The 12114-nt window shown below is 42.8% G+C and overlaps 1 protein-coding gene across 1 annotated transcript in view; it reads right to left on the reverse strand.

The window, feature by feature from the left end:
- IQGAP2 (IQ motif containing GTPase activating protein 2) overlaps positions 1 to 12114 on the reverse strand; it is a 242384-nt gene that overhangs the window by 107701 nt on the left and 122569 nt on the right. The window contains exons 6-9 of the mRNA XM_040622170.1: positions 4096 to 4163; positions 3381 to 3494; positions 2552 to 2730; positions 246 to 333 (exon numbers count right to left, since the gene is read on the reverse strand). Coding sequence (XP_040478104.1) covers positions 246 to 333; positions 2552 to 2730; positions 3381 to 3494; positions 4096 to 4163 — 449 coding nt within the window. The remainder of the gene's footprint in view (positions 1 to 245; positions 334 to 2551; positions 2731 to 3380; positions 3495 to 4095; positions 4164 to 12114) is intronic.

Below are 12114 nucleotides of genomic sequence, written 5' to 3' on the forward strand. Positions count from 1 at the left end.
AGCTAAACTAGCTTCAAGACACCTTGAGATCCTTGGCATGAGCAAGGGGACAAGATCGCCCAAAATTTCCATGGAAAACTGCCACACGATGCACCACTATTAAGAATAACACTGGCGTTGAGTGGAATTTTCATCACATAAGGCAGTTTTACAAGGATACCAGTTGAGAGTTTTGGTGAGATTCTGACAAGGACAATTTGCGTCTTCTGACAGTATCCATTTCCTTCACACAGTCCATTACTTACTGTTGACTTTATTGATGTTGCCTTGGATTTCTGCTTGGGTCAGCAGTTCTTCATATGCATCTCTTTCTTCTTCTGAAATACAGTTATTCTACAAAACAAAGTCTTTACTGATTCCTGAGGTTAAATAAAATGTTCCCAAAGCTCGCTATTCAAAAGCAAAATGCAAAGAGTGAGAAGAGCCGTTTACTTATATTCATTTGAATTCAATATAAGCATTGAAAAGTGCTTGCTCTGTGCAGGGCACCAGGGTTAGATACGCCTGGCAAAGATTACACAGACGAACAGCGGCCCCGGCGACTCTCTGAAAGGGCCCGATTGTCTAACGTGGCAAACATCATGCTGGACCACTTGACCATACCGCCATTTTGTAGATGGAAGTCAGTGGAATGTTGGCAATTTCCTTTGATCCAGTCTAATAAAACTGACACCATAAATAACAAATATACATAGAATACATTTTAGAGGAGAATTGCATATTCTCCTCTCAAGTAACACTTGAAAAAGAGAAAACAATTGAGGAGGGCTTGGAGGAACAGAGCAATTATAAAGGCAGAGTGGGAAGCAGGATGGAGACCACAGGATTGGGTCACAAAGGTGAGAGAGCTTCGCACGCTGGGCTACAGCCTAGTGTATAGGGTTAGCCAGAAAGATGGGGAGCTGGGCGGGCATTCCAGAGGCTTTTTAAAGCCAAGCGAAGAACCTGTACTTAACTCAGTAGGCAGTAGGGAGCCCAGGGAGCTTTCGGGGGCTGACATCCGATCTGTAAAGATTAATTTTGCAACCTCTAGGTCCGAGGGGGGTTGGCTGGCAGAATGGGAGGAAGCAGGGCCACCTGTGAGGAAGGTGAGCAAAACACCGAGGCATGGTGGGGGCGGGGGCAGTGCTGGGGCCAGAGTGGTAAGACTAGAAGGTGTGGGACAGATGTAAGCCTGGCAAGAAGAGGCAATAGAATGCAATGAGGGATAGGATACGGGGGTGGGGGGACATGGACAGAGTTCTGAAACATCGTGGAAATCATTTCAGAGGCAAATCAGCATGGGCACACGTGTGAGAAGGGCAGGGTAGAAATAAGCACTCTCGGGGCGCCTGGGTGGCACAGTGGTTAAGCGTCTGCCTTCGGCTCAGGGCGTGATCCCGGCGTTATGGGATAGAGCCCCACATCAGGCTCCTCTGCTATGAGCCTGCTTCTTCCTCTCCCACTCCCCCTGCTTGTGTTCCCTCTCTCGCTGGCTGTCTCTCTCTCTGTCAAATAAATAAATAAAATCTTAAAAAAAAAAAAAAAAAAGAAATAAGCACTCTCCCTACTTGGTGAAGGGCAAGGCCCATGGGACAAAGAGATGAAGTCGTCTGGAGGAGCATTCGAGGGGCCTGGTATCAAGCTGACAGCTGATTTCCCCAGCAAGTGGATGAGCTTGTCTGAGAAGGAACAGAGACAGAAGTGACTCCAGGTCAGACCTTAAAGAATCCCCGTAGGCACAGGGAGGATGGAGAAGAGCCGCTGAGAGGCAGAGGAGGACCGTGCCCTGAAGCAGCAGGGGAGCCCGCTGAGCAGCCAACCTGAGGCAGGCGGGCGGGGCGGGGCAGGGTGGGGCGGTGGGGCGGGTGGGGCAGGCGGGGCAGGGCAGGGCAGGGTGGGGCGGGGGGCAGGGGGGGCAGGGCGGGGCAGGCGGGAGGGGCAGGGTGGGGCGGGGCAGGTGGGGCAGGCGGGGCAGGGTGGGGCAGGCAGGCGGGGCGGGCAGAGGCCACCAGGTGAGAGAAGGCAGTAAGAGCAAGTGGGAAGTTTTGGTAATGGAGCTGAAGCTGACACAGCAAGAGCCTAAGTAGGAGAAAGATGGCCAACAAGAGCTGTCCTAAGTAATGCTAGACAGGAAGGCAGAAGTCAAGGTCAGGCTGCCTCGCAGAGGAGGGAAGGCGAAATATGAGAGCTACTTCAAAAACATCAGCTCTCAACTTCACCACACCGAACCATTAACCTCTGTTAATCAATCTGCAGGTAACTCGGCTAATACAAGGTCTGCAGACGATGCCCAACAAGGGACGATCTTGAGCCATTACTTTCACACTTCCCAGGTAAGTCATAAGTTTACAACATGACTGTCAATCCTTGTAACCCGTAAGAATAAGCATAAAAGGAAACCTCTTTTCTTTACATAGTGCGTGGTCTGCTTTTACCCCCACATTTCACCCCAGCCAACTGCCTATGGCTACAGAGATCACTGCCAGGTGATTTAAAACGATCACTTTTAACACCAAGGCTTCTTCAAACTAGCTACTCAGAGCTGTATGACTGAGAATCTAATTAATACCTTCAGTCTTGCATTCTCCTCTTTCCTCTTCTTGGCTTCCCAGAGTTCCTTCTGGTATTCCTGTGCAAGGCTGTCATCTACTAAAGTTAAAACTGCGTTTGGGTTTCTTAGCGTTTTAATGGTTTGTTCTGCTATTCCTTTTTCAATAGCTTCATTAATGGCTATAACTGCAGCATGCACTGAAAAGAGGGGGAAAAAAAAAAGATTTTCATGAGCCAAAGACAACATGGAAAGTTGCACAGACACAGCGTAAACGTAAGCAGTTTTACTTTCTTCTCTGGCTTCCAGTTATAAAGGCCAGAGAAGACCCCCGAGACACTTCACAGAGCACCCCTCTGACAACCTCTCCACCTGCCCATCTCACTTGGGTCCTGTCTCAGCATCTGCCCTGTGACCTCTATGAATTTATGAGTGGCTAAAATGAACCAAGAGGTATGTCAACCCCCAGGGGCTGACAGGGGATGTGGACACTGTTAAAGTACCAGTTTGTTTCCAAATGATACTGGCAATTGAACTTGCAACACAGAAGGACAATACAGCAATGTACTCTACCAATAAAATCTGATGACGCAAAAAGCAAAGACATATTGTGACTAAAGGTATTTATGAAAACTTTTAATTCACATTGCACAAGTACATGTGTAAAGTCTAAATCAATTACAGGGTTATGTTCTCATATGCTCAACTTAACCATCTACAATACATCCAATAAAAACTTTGAAAGGGGGCTGAAAGTATCTTCTAAATATGCTCCTTCTTGGAACGGACATCAACAAAGTGTAGGTTAAGTCTCAAGTCAACAGTAAGCTCTGATTTTAAATAGACTCACAAGCAGCTTCATCCACTGACAGTTCATTAGCCAGAATACCACCTATTTTGCTGAAAGATGGCATTTGTATTCCATATTTCTCAAGTTCCTTTCTCATATTACTAATTTCCTCCTCTGAAAAAGAACAACAACAACAAACAACATCAAAGAAAGACACAGAGATGGAAGCAGGAACGAATATATTCACATCAAGAAATGTCTTCACCCCACAGTCTCGCTCCCAGAAACGTGAGGCTTATTTTTCTGAATAAGGAATATGAAAGGGGGCATCTGGGTGACTCAGTCGGTTAAGTGACCAACTCTTGATTTTGGCTCAGGTCATGATCTCCATGCTGGGTGTGGAGCCTGCTTAAGAGTCTCTCTCTCCCTCTGCCCCTCCCCCCTGCACGTGCATGCTCTCTAAAAACAAATAAACAAAAAAAAGAAAATTAAAAATGCCATGCCATTATTTAAAAAAAAAAAAAAAGAGAGAAAAAAGTGTCTTCATCAAGAAGGTGGGGCACTTCTAAACAAGAACCTGAGGAAGAAGTCAGCCTATTTCTCATTTCACCAATATGGGGAAAAGGAAAACTGGTTGAATACAAACAAGATAGTGATGTTTTCTCCTCTGATCAATATAGAGGAAAAATGGGAATCGATGCTATCAAAAGGAAAACAAAAGTATTGATACATTTTTCTTAGTAAATGATAATGTAAAAATCATAAAGAGTAGTACCTGTGAAGTCTACTTTTCCCAACAAATCCTGGATCTGGGGTGCTATTCCTAGTTTGAACAGGTATAAACTGAAAGACAGAACATAAAATCATCAGTTCAGAAGTTTGATCGTCACACATCTTAGCATAAAAAAATTACTTAAGTCCTAAGGGTTTTTTAGTTAAGAAAGACCTAAGAGATTATCTCATCTAATCCATTCATATTATAGATGGAGAAACTGAGGTAACACAGTCCCTGGTGGAGGGGGACTACAACCATAGTCTAAGTCCCAAAGACCGGTCTGCTTTAGAACATGGCATTTCCGTTGGGTCAACTAACTCTCTACCACCCATTTGTAGGGAGAATAAGAAACAAACCTTATACAAAATAGCCAGTAATAAATCCAGCGAACATTTCTGTCGATACTCCTTCTATGATTATTTTGTTGAAAGTACAGCTCAAATTATATATTCCTTTTCGATACTCCTTTAAGTACCACACACCCTTTGAAGACCTATTTGTTTTACATTTTCTGAAACAAATAAATAGAGTGGCGAGACTATCAGCAGATGGGGTGATAAACCACAATATGGGCATACGACTAAGTGGAAGATGGAGAATAAATTGTGTGTGTGTGTGTGTGTGTGTATTTAAAACTCCTTAGGAAGTAACAATGGCACGCACTAACCTATCCATAACTTGACAAAAGAGCAGAGGGCTGGCATCTAAATTTTACCAAATGTGCAAATATATGGTTATATGGCTTTCCCCATCTAATCACTGAAGTAGTTTCTTTCCATGATGATCCTAACTTCCTTACCCCCAAAGAGTAATCCTATAGACCAACTAAAAAAAAAAATCTGTATTCACTTTATTATTTTTTATAGGTTTGTAATTTATGAGATTTTAAATAGAATTTAGAAATTATACAATAAGAGAAAATGAACTAAGAATGATTTCATTGGCTCAATATATTTCAAGATCATCACTTCAGATGCTGAGGTGAGATGCACCTGGGGAGATTATAAAATGCATAAAATTTCATTGAAGTTCAAGATCAAGCCTTTTCAAATGGTACTTGATGCTGTCCTGCCAGCTGATTGGGTTTCCCGGTTTCTAGATCCTTCTGAGCAACTAGTACAGACATGGTTTATGGCAATCAGGAGACACTGAATGCTTAGCTGAACCTAAGAATCCGCTGAAGGGTGTGACCTTATTTTACCACCAATACATGACAATGCCACTTTCTTTGCCTGCTTACCACAGAATACTAGCAAAGAAAATCCTGCAATGGGATAGGCTGGTGATGGGTATTAAGGAGGGCACGTATTGCATGGTGCACTGGGTGTTATACGCAAGTAATGAATCATGGAACTTTACATCAAAAACTAGGGATGTATTGTATGGTGACTAACATAATAAAAAAATATTATTATTATTAAAAAAAAAAAGAAAATCTTGCAAATCTGATAGCCAAAAACATTACGTCTGCATTCCCTTTTGTTAGTTGTAAGGGTAAACATGTTTTTAGACACAAATTGTTCCATGTCTCTTTCTTCCAGGAAATGCCTATTAATGAATTTTTGAATTTTAAATATTTTTTGGGGGAGGCGAGTTTACCTTTCTTTGGTTTCCCCCCTTTTCCATCAAAACCACAACCAAAGAACAAAGAACAAATGACATTTTAAACATATGGTAATTGTAATTTTAGTACTAAATTCCAATACGATTTTCGTATCTTACCCACAGGTGGAAAACATATTAGACTCTGAACATTCTTCAATATAAAATAGGCATTATGTATTCATAACTCAAAGCTAGAAAGATGGGATACATTCCTTAGTTTAAATTCTATGTCTTTAGAGATTATCAGGGATATAAAACTATTTACACAGCCTCTGAAGACTTTATTACCAAAGGTTCACTCCAAACAAGTCATTAAAACTAGAAAGCTGACATTTTCAAAACTATAATATTTTATGAACCACTTCTCAACTCATTATTACGTGGAAAAAATATTCCTGTTAAAAGGGAGCCCATATCATGCGGAACAAATGAAATGTCAACCTCTTCAACTGTTCCTTTGTACTAACAGATATTACAAAATTAAACAGAATTAAATGGATAGGTATGGCAAAACTGCAAAAGAATTCTAGGAAAATAAAAGCCACACATTAAGAAATGACAAAAAATCATCCTCCAATTTCTTTCATAGTATCTGATTTACCTCTTTCTCTTCTCTTTTTACAACTAAATTAAAAAATATACATGAACTAATCTACAAAGAAAATAGAAACAATTTAATGGGAGAAATTTTGAAAATGTGACAATAAAATTTAAGTAGGAGGCATCCATAAAATGTCTTCTAACAACCAATTTTCTATCTATAATTAAAGTGTTTAACGCTGTGGGGGGGTTTGTTTGTTTTTAAGAATTTTTATTTATTTGAGAGAATGAGAGAGAACAAGCAGAGCGGTGTGGAGGGGAGGAGAGGCAGAGGGAGAGGGAGAAGCAGACTCCCCACTGAGCAGGGAGCTGGATGCATGCGGGGCTCCAACCCAGGACCCTGAGATCATGACCTGAGCCAAAGGCAGATGCTTAACCAACTGAGCCACCTGGGTGCCCCCCTCCTTTTTTTTTAAGATTTATTATTATTACTATTTTTAAAGATTTTATTTATTCATTTGACAGAGAGAGACAGCCAGCGAGAGAGGGAACACAAGCTGGGGGAGTGGGAGAGGAAGAAGCAGACTCCCAGCAGAGCAGGGAGCCTGAGGCAGGGCTCGATCCCAGGACCCTGGGATCACGCCCTGAGCTGAAGGCAGACGCTTAACGACTGAGGCACCCAGGCGCCCCTAAGGTTTCATTTTTAAGTAATCTCCACACCCAACGTGGAGCTCGAACTCACAGTCCTGAGATCAAGAGTCGTACTATCTCCTGACAGAGCCAGCCAGGTGCCCCCTCCAGTTTTCCTCTTTCTTAATGTTATCTTTTTTGTTGTTGTTGTAAGCTTAGGTATTCAATAAGTGATGAGTTGAATAAATTACCAATAGCACCTATTTTAATATTGTCCTTTATTCCTTGGCTGGCACGTCTTCTTGTTGAATCTAATGCCACTTTCAGAGGTTGGTTTCCCTCAACTGTCTGGCATTCCCTGATCTGGGGCTCATCGTGGGGCTTGGGACTTGCTTTTTGCCATTGTGGACCACAGGTTCCCATGACAGGAGCCAGTCTTAGGGAGACCACCTGGGAACATGGGGCTGACACCATGAGGGTGCCCATGTCTTGCCTTCTCACATTGGGGCTTCCGGGGTAACGCTGGCTTTGGGATCTTTTTTTCTGGATTGCTTGTAGCAAGCCCCAGGGCAGCTCCTTGCTCTGCTGCACCCTGTGATTTCTGGGCTGTGGTCTTCTGTCTTGTTTCTCAGTCAATCCCACCTTGTCTGTGTGGTCAGGGGATGGCATCCTTTCTTACTGGGAATGATTTTTTTTTTTAATTACTACTTTAGTAATTTCATCTCAGTTGTTTTCACATTTTTTCCTCTACTGATCCACTCATTTAATTACTATGCATAGGATATCTACTCCATAAAAAATATTTTTCTCTGCCACGCTGTTCCTAAAATAAGAGCGTTTAGGCTTCCACAAAATATAGGTTTGTTGGTAATAGGAATTATAACTATTATACTAAACAAAAGTGCTAATTTTCCCCTGTGGTACTGAAGAAATTGGGTGACTATTTCCAATTACACTTTCTACTTCCCCACTGCACGCTGTAATACTAACATAAATCCTACAATAAGCCAACATCCTGGTTTAACTAAAAGTTACCACAAGGTGGTGCTGAGAAGTTACCTTTTGGATCAAACAATCTTGGCTTTTAACGCGATTTGAAATAAGAGATTTTCTGAAATTGGTATGGATCAGTTAGAAATCTCATTTGCACATACATACTTTCACCAAAAATGTTTAAATGTTAATGTATATTTTTTATCTGGCTTCAATTTTCAACATTTATTGCCTCCAGTGTTGAAGCTTCAATTATTAGCTTTTTGAAAAGCCCCACTTTTCACCGTGTGGGAGTTTTATAACGACTTTCTGCGTGGGAGGCACTTCCAACCAGATCACTCAGAAGGGCAGGTTACTGTGTACTCATCCATTCTTCCCATGCTGAAGAGAATCAGCCACAGCAGCCCACTCCTTCCCAAGCATTTAAATTCAAATGAGGCCATTCACTACCTGCAGCGCATAGGAAATCCAGAGTCTTGATCTTAAAAGAAGAGCCTGTCCAATATAAAAAAAACACCAATTTCTTGGAGCTCTTCGACACAACTTTTTAAGCACCTTTCGTGCCTAAGGGCCAATACAAAGTGCGAGGGCAATTCCAAAGGAAGCCAAGGACACGAATGTCACCATCGCTTAGCTTCCCCCAAATAAGAAAGTACTTGGTGTGAAATAGGGAGGCTCTTCTCACACCAGAGGGACAGCACACTCGTGTAGCTTAGAGGGGCCAGTTACAGAGAGGTTGCCCTGAGGTAGCAAAAGCCTCTCTGGCCCATGTGCTCCCATTTGTACAAACAGTATCAGTTCAAGTTCAGGAAGCAATACGGTAAAAAAACGAAAAACAAAAAACAAAACACCAAAAAACAAACCTATCAGGGCTTTTCCTACTACTTTCAATGTACACATTAAAAGGTGCAATAGTAATGAAATGCAAACTTACAAGGTAGGAGCTGAATTTATTTCAGCTTTTCTGGATCAGATCCTGTGCAGTTCACTTTATGGTGTGGCCTGTGAGATGAATGCTTACAAATCCAAGCCTCAGGCGAACCAGAAAGACCATGGGAGCAGCATCCTAAGACCCAGATCCTGGCTGCAAGACCGGCCCCATCTAGATGTGGAACTCTGAGCAAGTCACATAACCCACTGCTTTCAGTCCCCTCATCTCTGAAATGAAGACCTGGACAGAAGTAACTTCTCAAGGTCTTTCCAGTTTTGAGGTTCCACGATTTCGCATCTTAAAACTTCCTAAAATTAACAGCTGAGAGGCCTATGCTCAAGTTGGATGCTGTCTTCAGTTTTCTTGGTAGTAGGCAAACGCATGACTCCCTTCTGAGGCCAGTGACGAAGCCGGTAACAGCCCAGGACCCGGTGTCACACAGCCGAACTCTGCCATGTACTAGATGTGTGACCTTAGTCTCTCTGTACCTCAACTTCCTTCATTAGAAAATGGGATTATTAACAGGATGTACCACATAGGTATATGGGGAGGATTACATGAGATTGCACCTGTAAAGTACTTTGAACAGTGCCAGGCATACAATTGTTTGCTTTCATTACTACTATGATCCTTGTTAAATGATTCTGTCCTTTATTAATAACCAATTAATAATTAACAACTTCCTAAGAACTAATCCAGGAGTTTCTGCTTATTCAACACAAAGAACCTTTTACTATTTTCCCTCACGAGTACCATGTTTCAAATAGTTTCATCCAGAGAGCTAAATTATTTTTCCATCTTAATCATATACATTCCTGCCAGTATCATGTCAAAATCCAGTGTTCTTCACCTAATATTCAAGCAAAAATAAAAAGAATTCTGAGGCACCCTTACCAGCTAAAAACTTAAAAATATGAACTCCAGAGACTTAATTTGGCATCAGGGCTGTGTATGTGCTGTGTTCGGCGACAAGGCATGGCTCACGATCTCGAAGAGCTTACAATTGAGTTGGACAAAAAGATGGAGTCCTGATACTATTTCAGGATAGGAAAAGGAGGAGACAGTATGGTCGAGAGTGTGGGGAGAATTTTGAACAAGGAGCGATTTGAAAGCTACATAAGGTATTATCATCCTTCTCATCTTAATCCCGAATACTGCCGTCTCCACATATCCCTCCTGAGACATAAACGCAGAAACTGCCCTCTGGGTTAGAAACTCTGTCTAGGGGGCGCCTGGGTGGCACAGTCGTTAAGCATCTGCCTTAGGCTCAGGGCGTGATCCCGGCGTTCTGGGATCGAGTCCCACATCAGGCTCCTCTGCTGGGAGCCTGCTTCTTCCTCTCCTGCTCCCCCTGCTTGTGTTCCCTCTCCCGCTGGCTGTCTCTCTCTCTGTCAAATAAATAAATAAAATCTTTAAAAAAAAAAAAAAAGAAACTCTGTCTAGGAGGCTTATTTATAAGTGCAAGCATGCTCTCTGCCAGACCCGCCATCAGTCTGGTATAAGCCAACAACCAGTTTGTTGTTGTTTTTTAAAGATTTTATTTATTTGACAGCGAGAGAGAGAGCACAAACAGGGGAAGAAGCAGGCAGAGGGCGAAGCAGGCTCCCTGCTGAGCAAGGAGCCCAACGTGGGGCAGGATCCCAGGGCCCTGGGATCTTGATGTGAACGGAAGGTAGACGCTTAACCATCTGAGCCACCCAGGGCATCCCATTAACTGGTTTTTTAAAAGGTTAAACCTCCTTAGGGCATAGAGCGTAAGACAAAGAGAGTTCTGGATCCAAGCCTGAGGGCCAGATACATAATCAACCTGGTAAGCAAGGCAGCTGCCTGCCTGCAGGTGTGCTGTAGAGGGGCCCTTCTTCCCTAAGCAGTCAGTGCATTTGGAACGACAACTGGTTAATCGGGAGTGGGGTCACCAGAGCCATTATCACAAATGCAAGCCCCAAATGTGTGCTATTGCGGCACCATCACTGCATTTGAAAACATGACTGCTGGGGCAGTCGGGCCATGATCTGCAGCAGGAACACCAGCCACGAAACAGAGGGGAGGCGGCTGATCTTCAGCCTGCTGTTGTCAGTGCCTTAATGGTCCAAGAAAGTTGGTACAGTAAGAAAAGCAGAATCCAGACCGCTAATCTATCAAACGAGAAAGATCATTACGCACATATGACTTGCAAAGGATTCCTGGGAGGGGAGATTATTTCATGTCTCGAAGCAGAAATAATTACGATAGGCCTTGAACATCCTGTTGTGACCACAAAGCAAGGATCTTTCCAATAATGTCAGGGACAAATGCTACAAGGACAAAGGCGCTGGCCCCAAAGAGCTCCCGCTGACCAAAGTAAATCAATCTGATCCATCAGAGCAGAAGATACCAACCCTGGTTAAGTGTGTGAAAGGCCAGGAGTTCACAACCATCATCAAAAGAGAATGGTACAAAGTGTACAGAAAGGAAATTATAATACAAATTGATAAAGTAAGACATGGATAATTGTGCTGATTTTAACAAGATGGGACATGTTATTAAAATACAGGTGCTTGGTTTTTTCTATATCTGTCCACGGAACATAGATATTTTTATACTCTTTATATTATACTTATACCGTAAGAATCAAAACCAGGAACTCTAAGCCAGAATGTCATGGAAAACCAAGGAAGTGACCTAAGATAAGAAAGGCCTAAAGAACACACAGAAACAGCCAGGTGGGAAGAGGGTCTGGCACTGACACATCATCATCAAGCAGACAGAGGATCCAGAAACACAGTCTGAGATGATCAATCAGCCAAATGAACAATCTACCGAAGAACATTAGGTAGAGTCAATCCTTCATCTCGTGGGTGAGAAACCTCTAGAATGCCCAACTAATTTCAAGAAAACATTCAAAAGGCATACCTAAGCTTTTAATAATGTTAACAGATCAGGCCAATACATCATTATGACAGGACAATGGGTTATGTAACACTGGCCAAGCGAGACTTAGGCGGTCAATCATTTCTGGGGGATGAGGCGGTGGGGGCCAGAATGAAAATAAAAACCTACCCGGAAGTCATATACTGAAAATTATAAAGGTCTGACTGATGCCTGGTAGCCAGGGTCTGACTCACCTTGGGGGAAGAAGCCAAACCGGGACCATGTGCCGCTTGACAACTGACCAGTCAGAAGCCAGACCTATAACCCAGGCAGGTGTGAAGGTCTTTGGTTTCTGGTGCCCTTATGATCATGTCAACTCTGGCTAAGGGTCAATATATTATAGTCCTGGGCTGAGTCAAAATTAGTGCATCAATAATTAAATGAGTGAAACTTGCAGTGTGGATCTTTCA

Source organism: Ursus maritimus, unplaced genomic scaffold, assembly GCF_017311325.1.
Source record: "Ursus maritimus isolate PB19 unplaced genomic scaffold, ASM1731132v1 scaffold_5, whole genome shotgun sequence".
Taxonomy (NCBI): domain Eukaryota; kingdom Metazoa; phylum Chordata; class Mammalia; order Carnivora; family Ursidae; genus Ursus; species Ursus maritimus.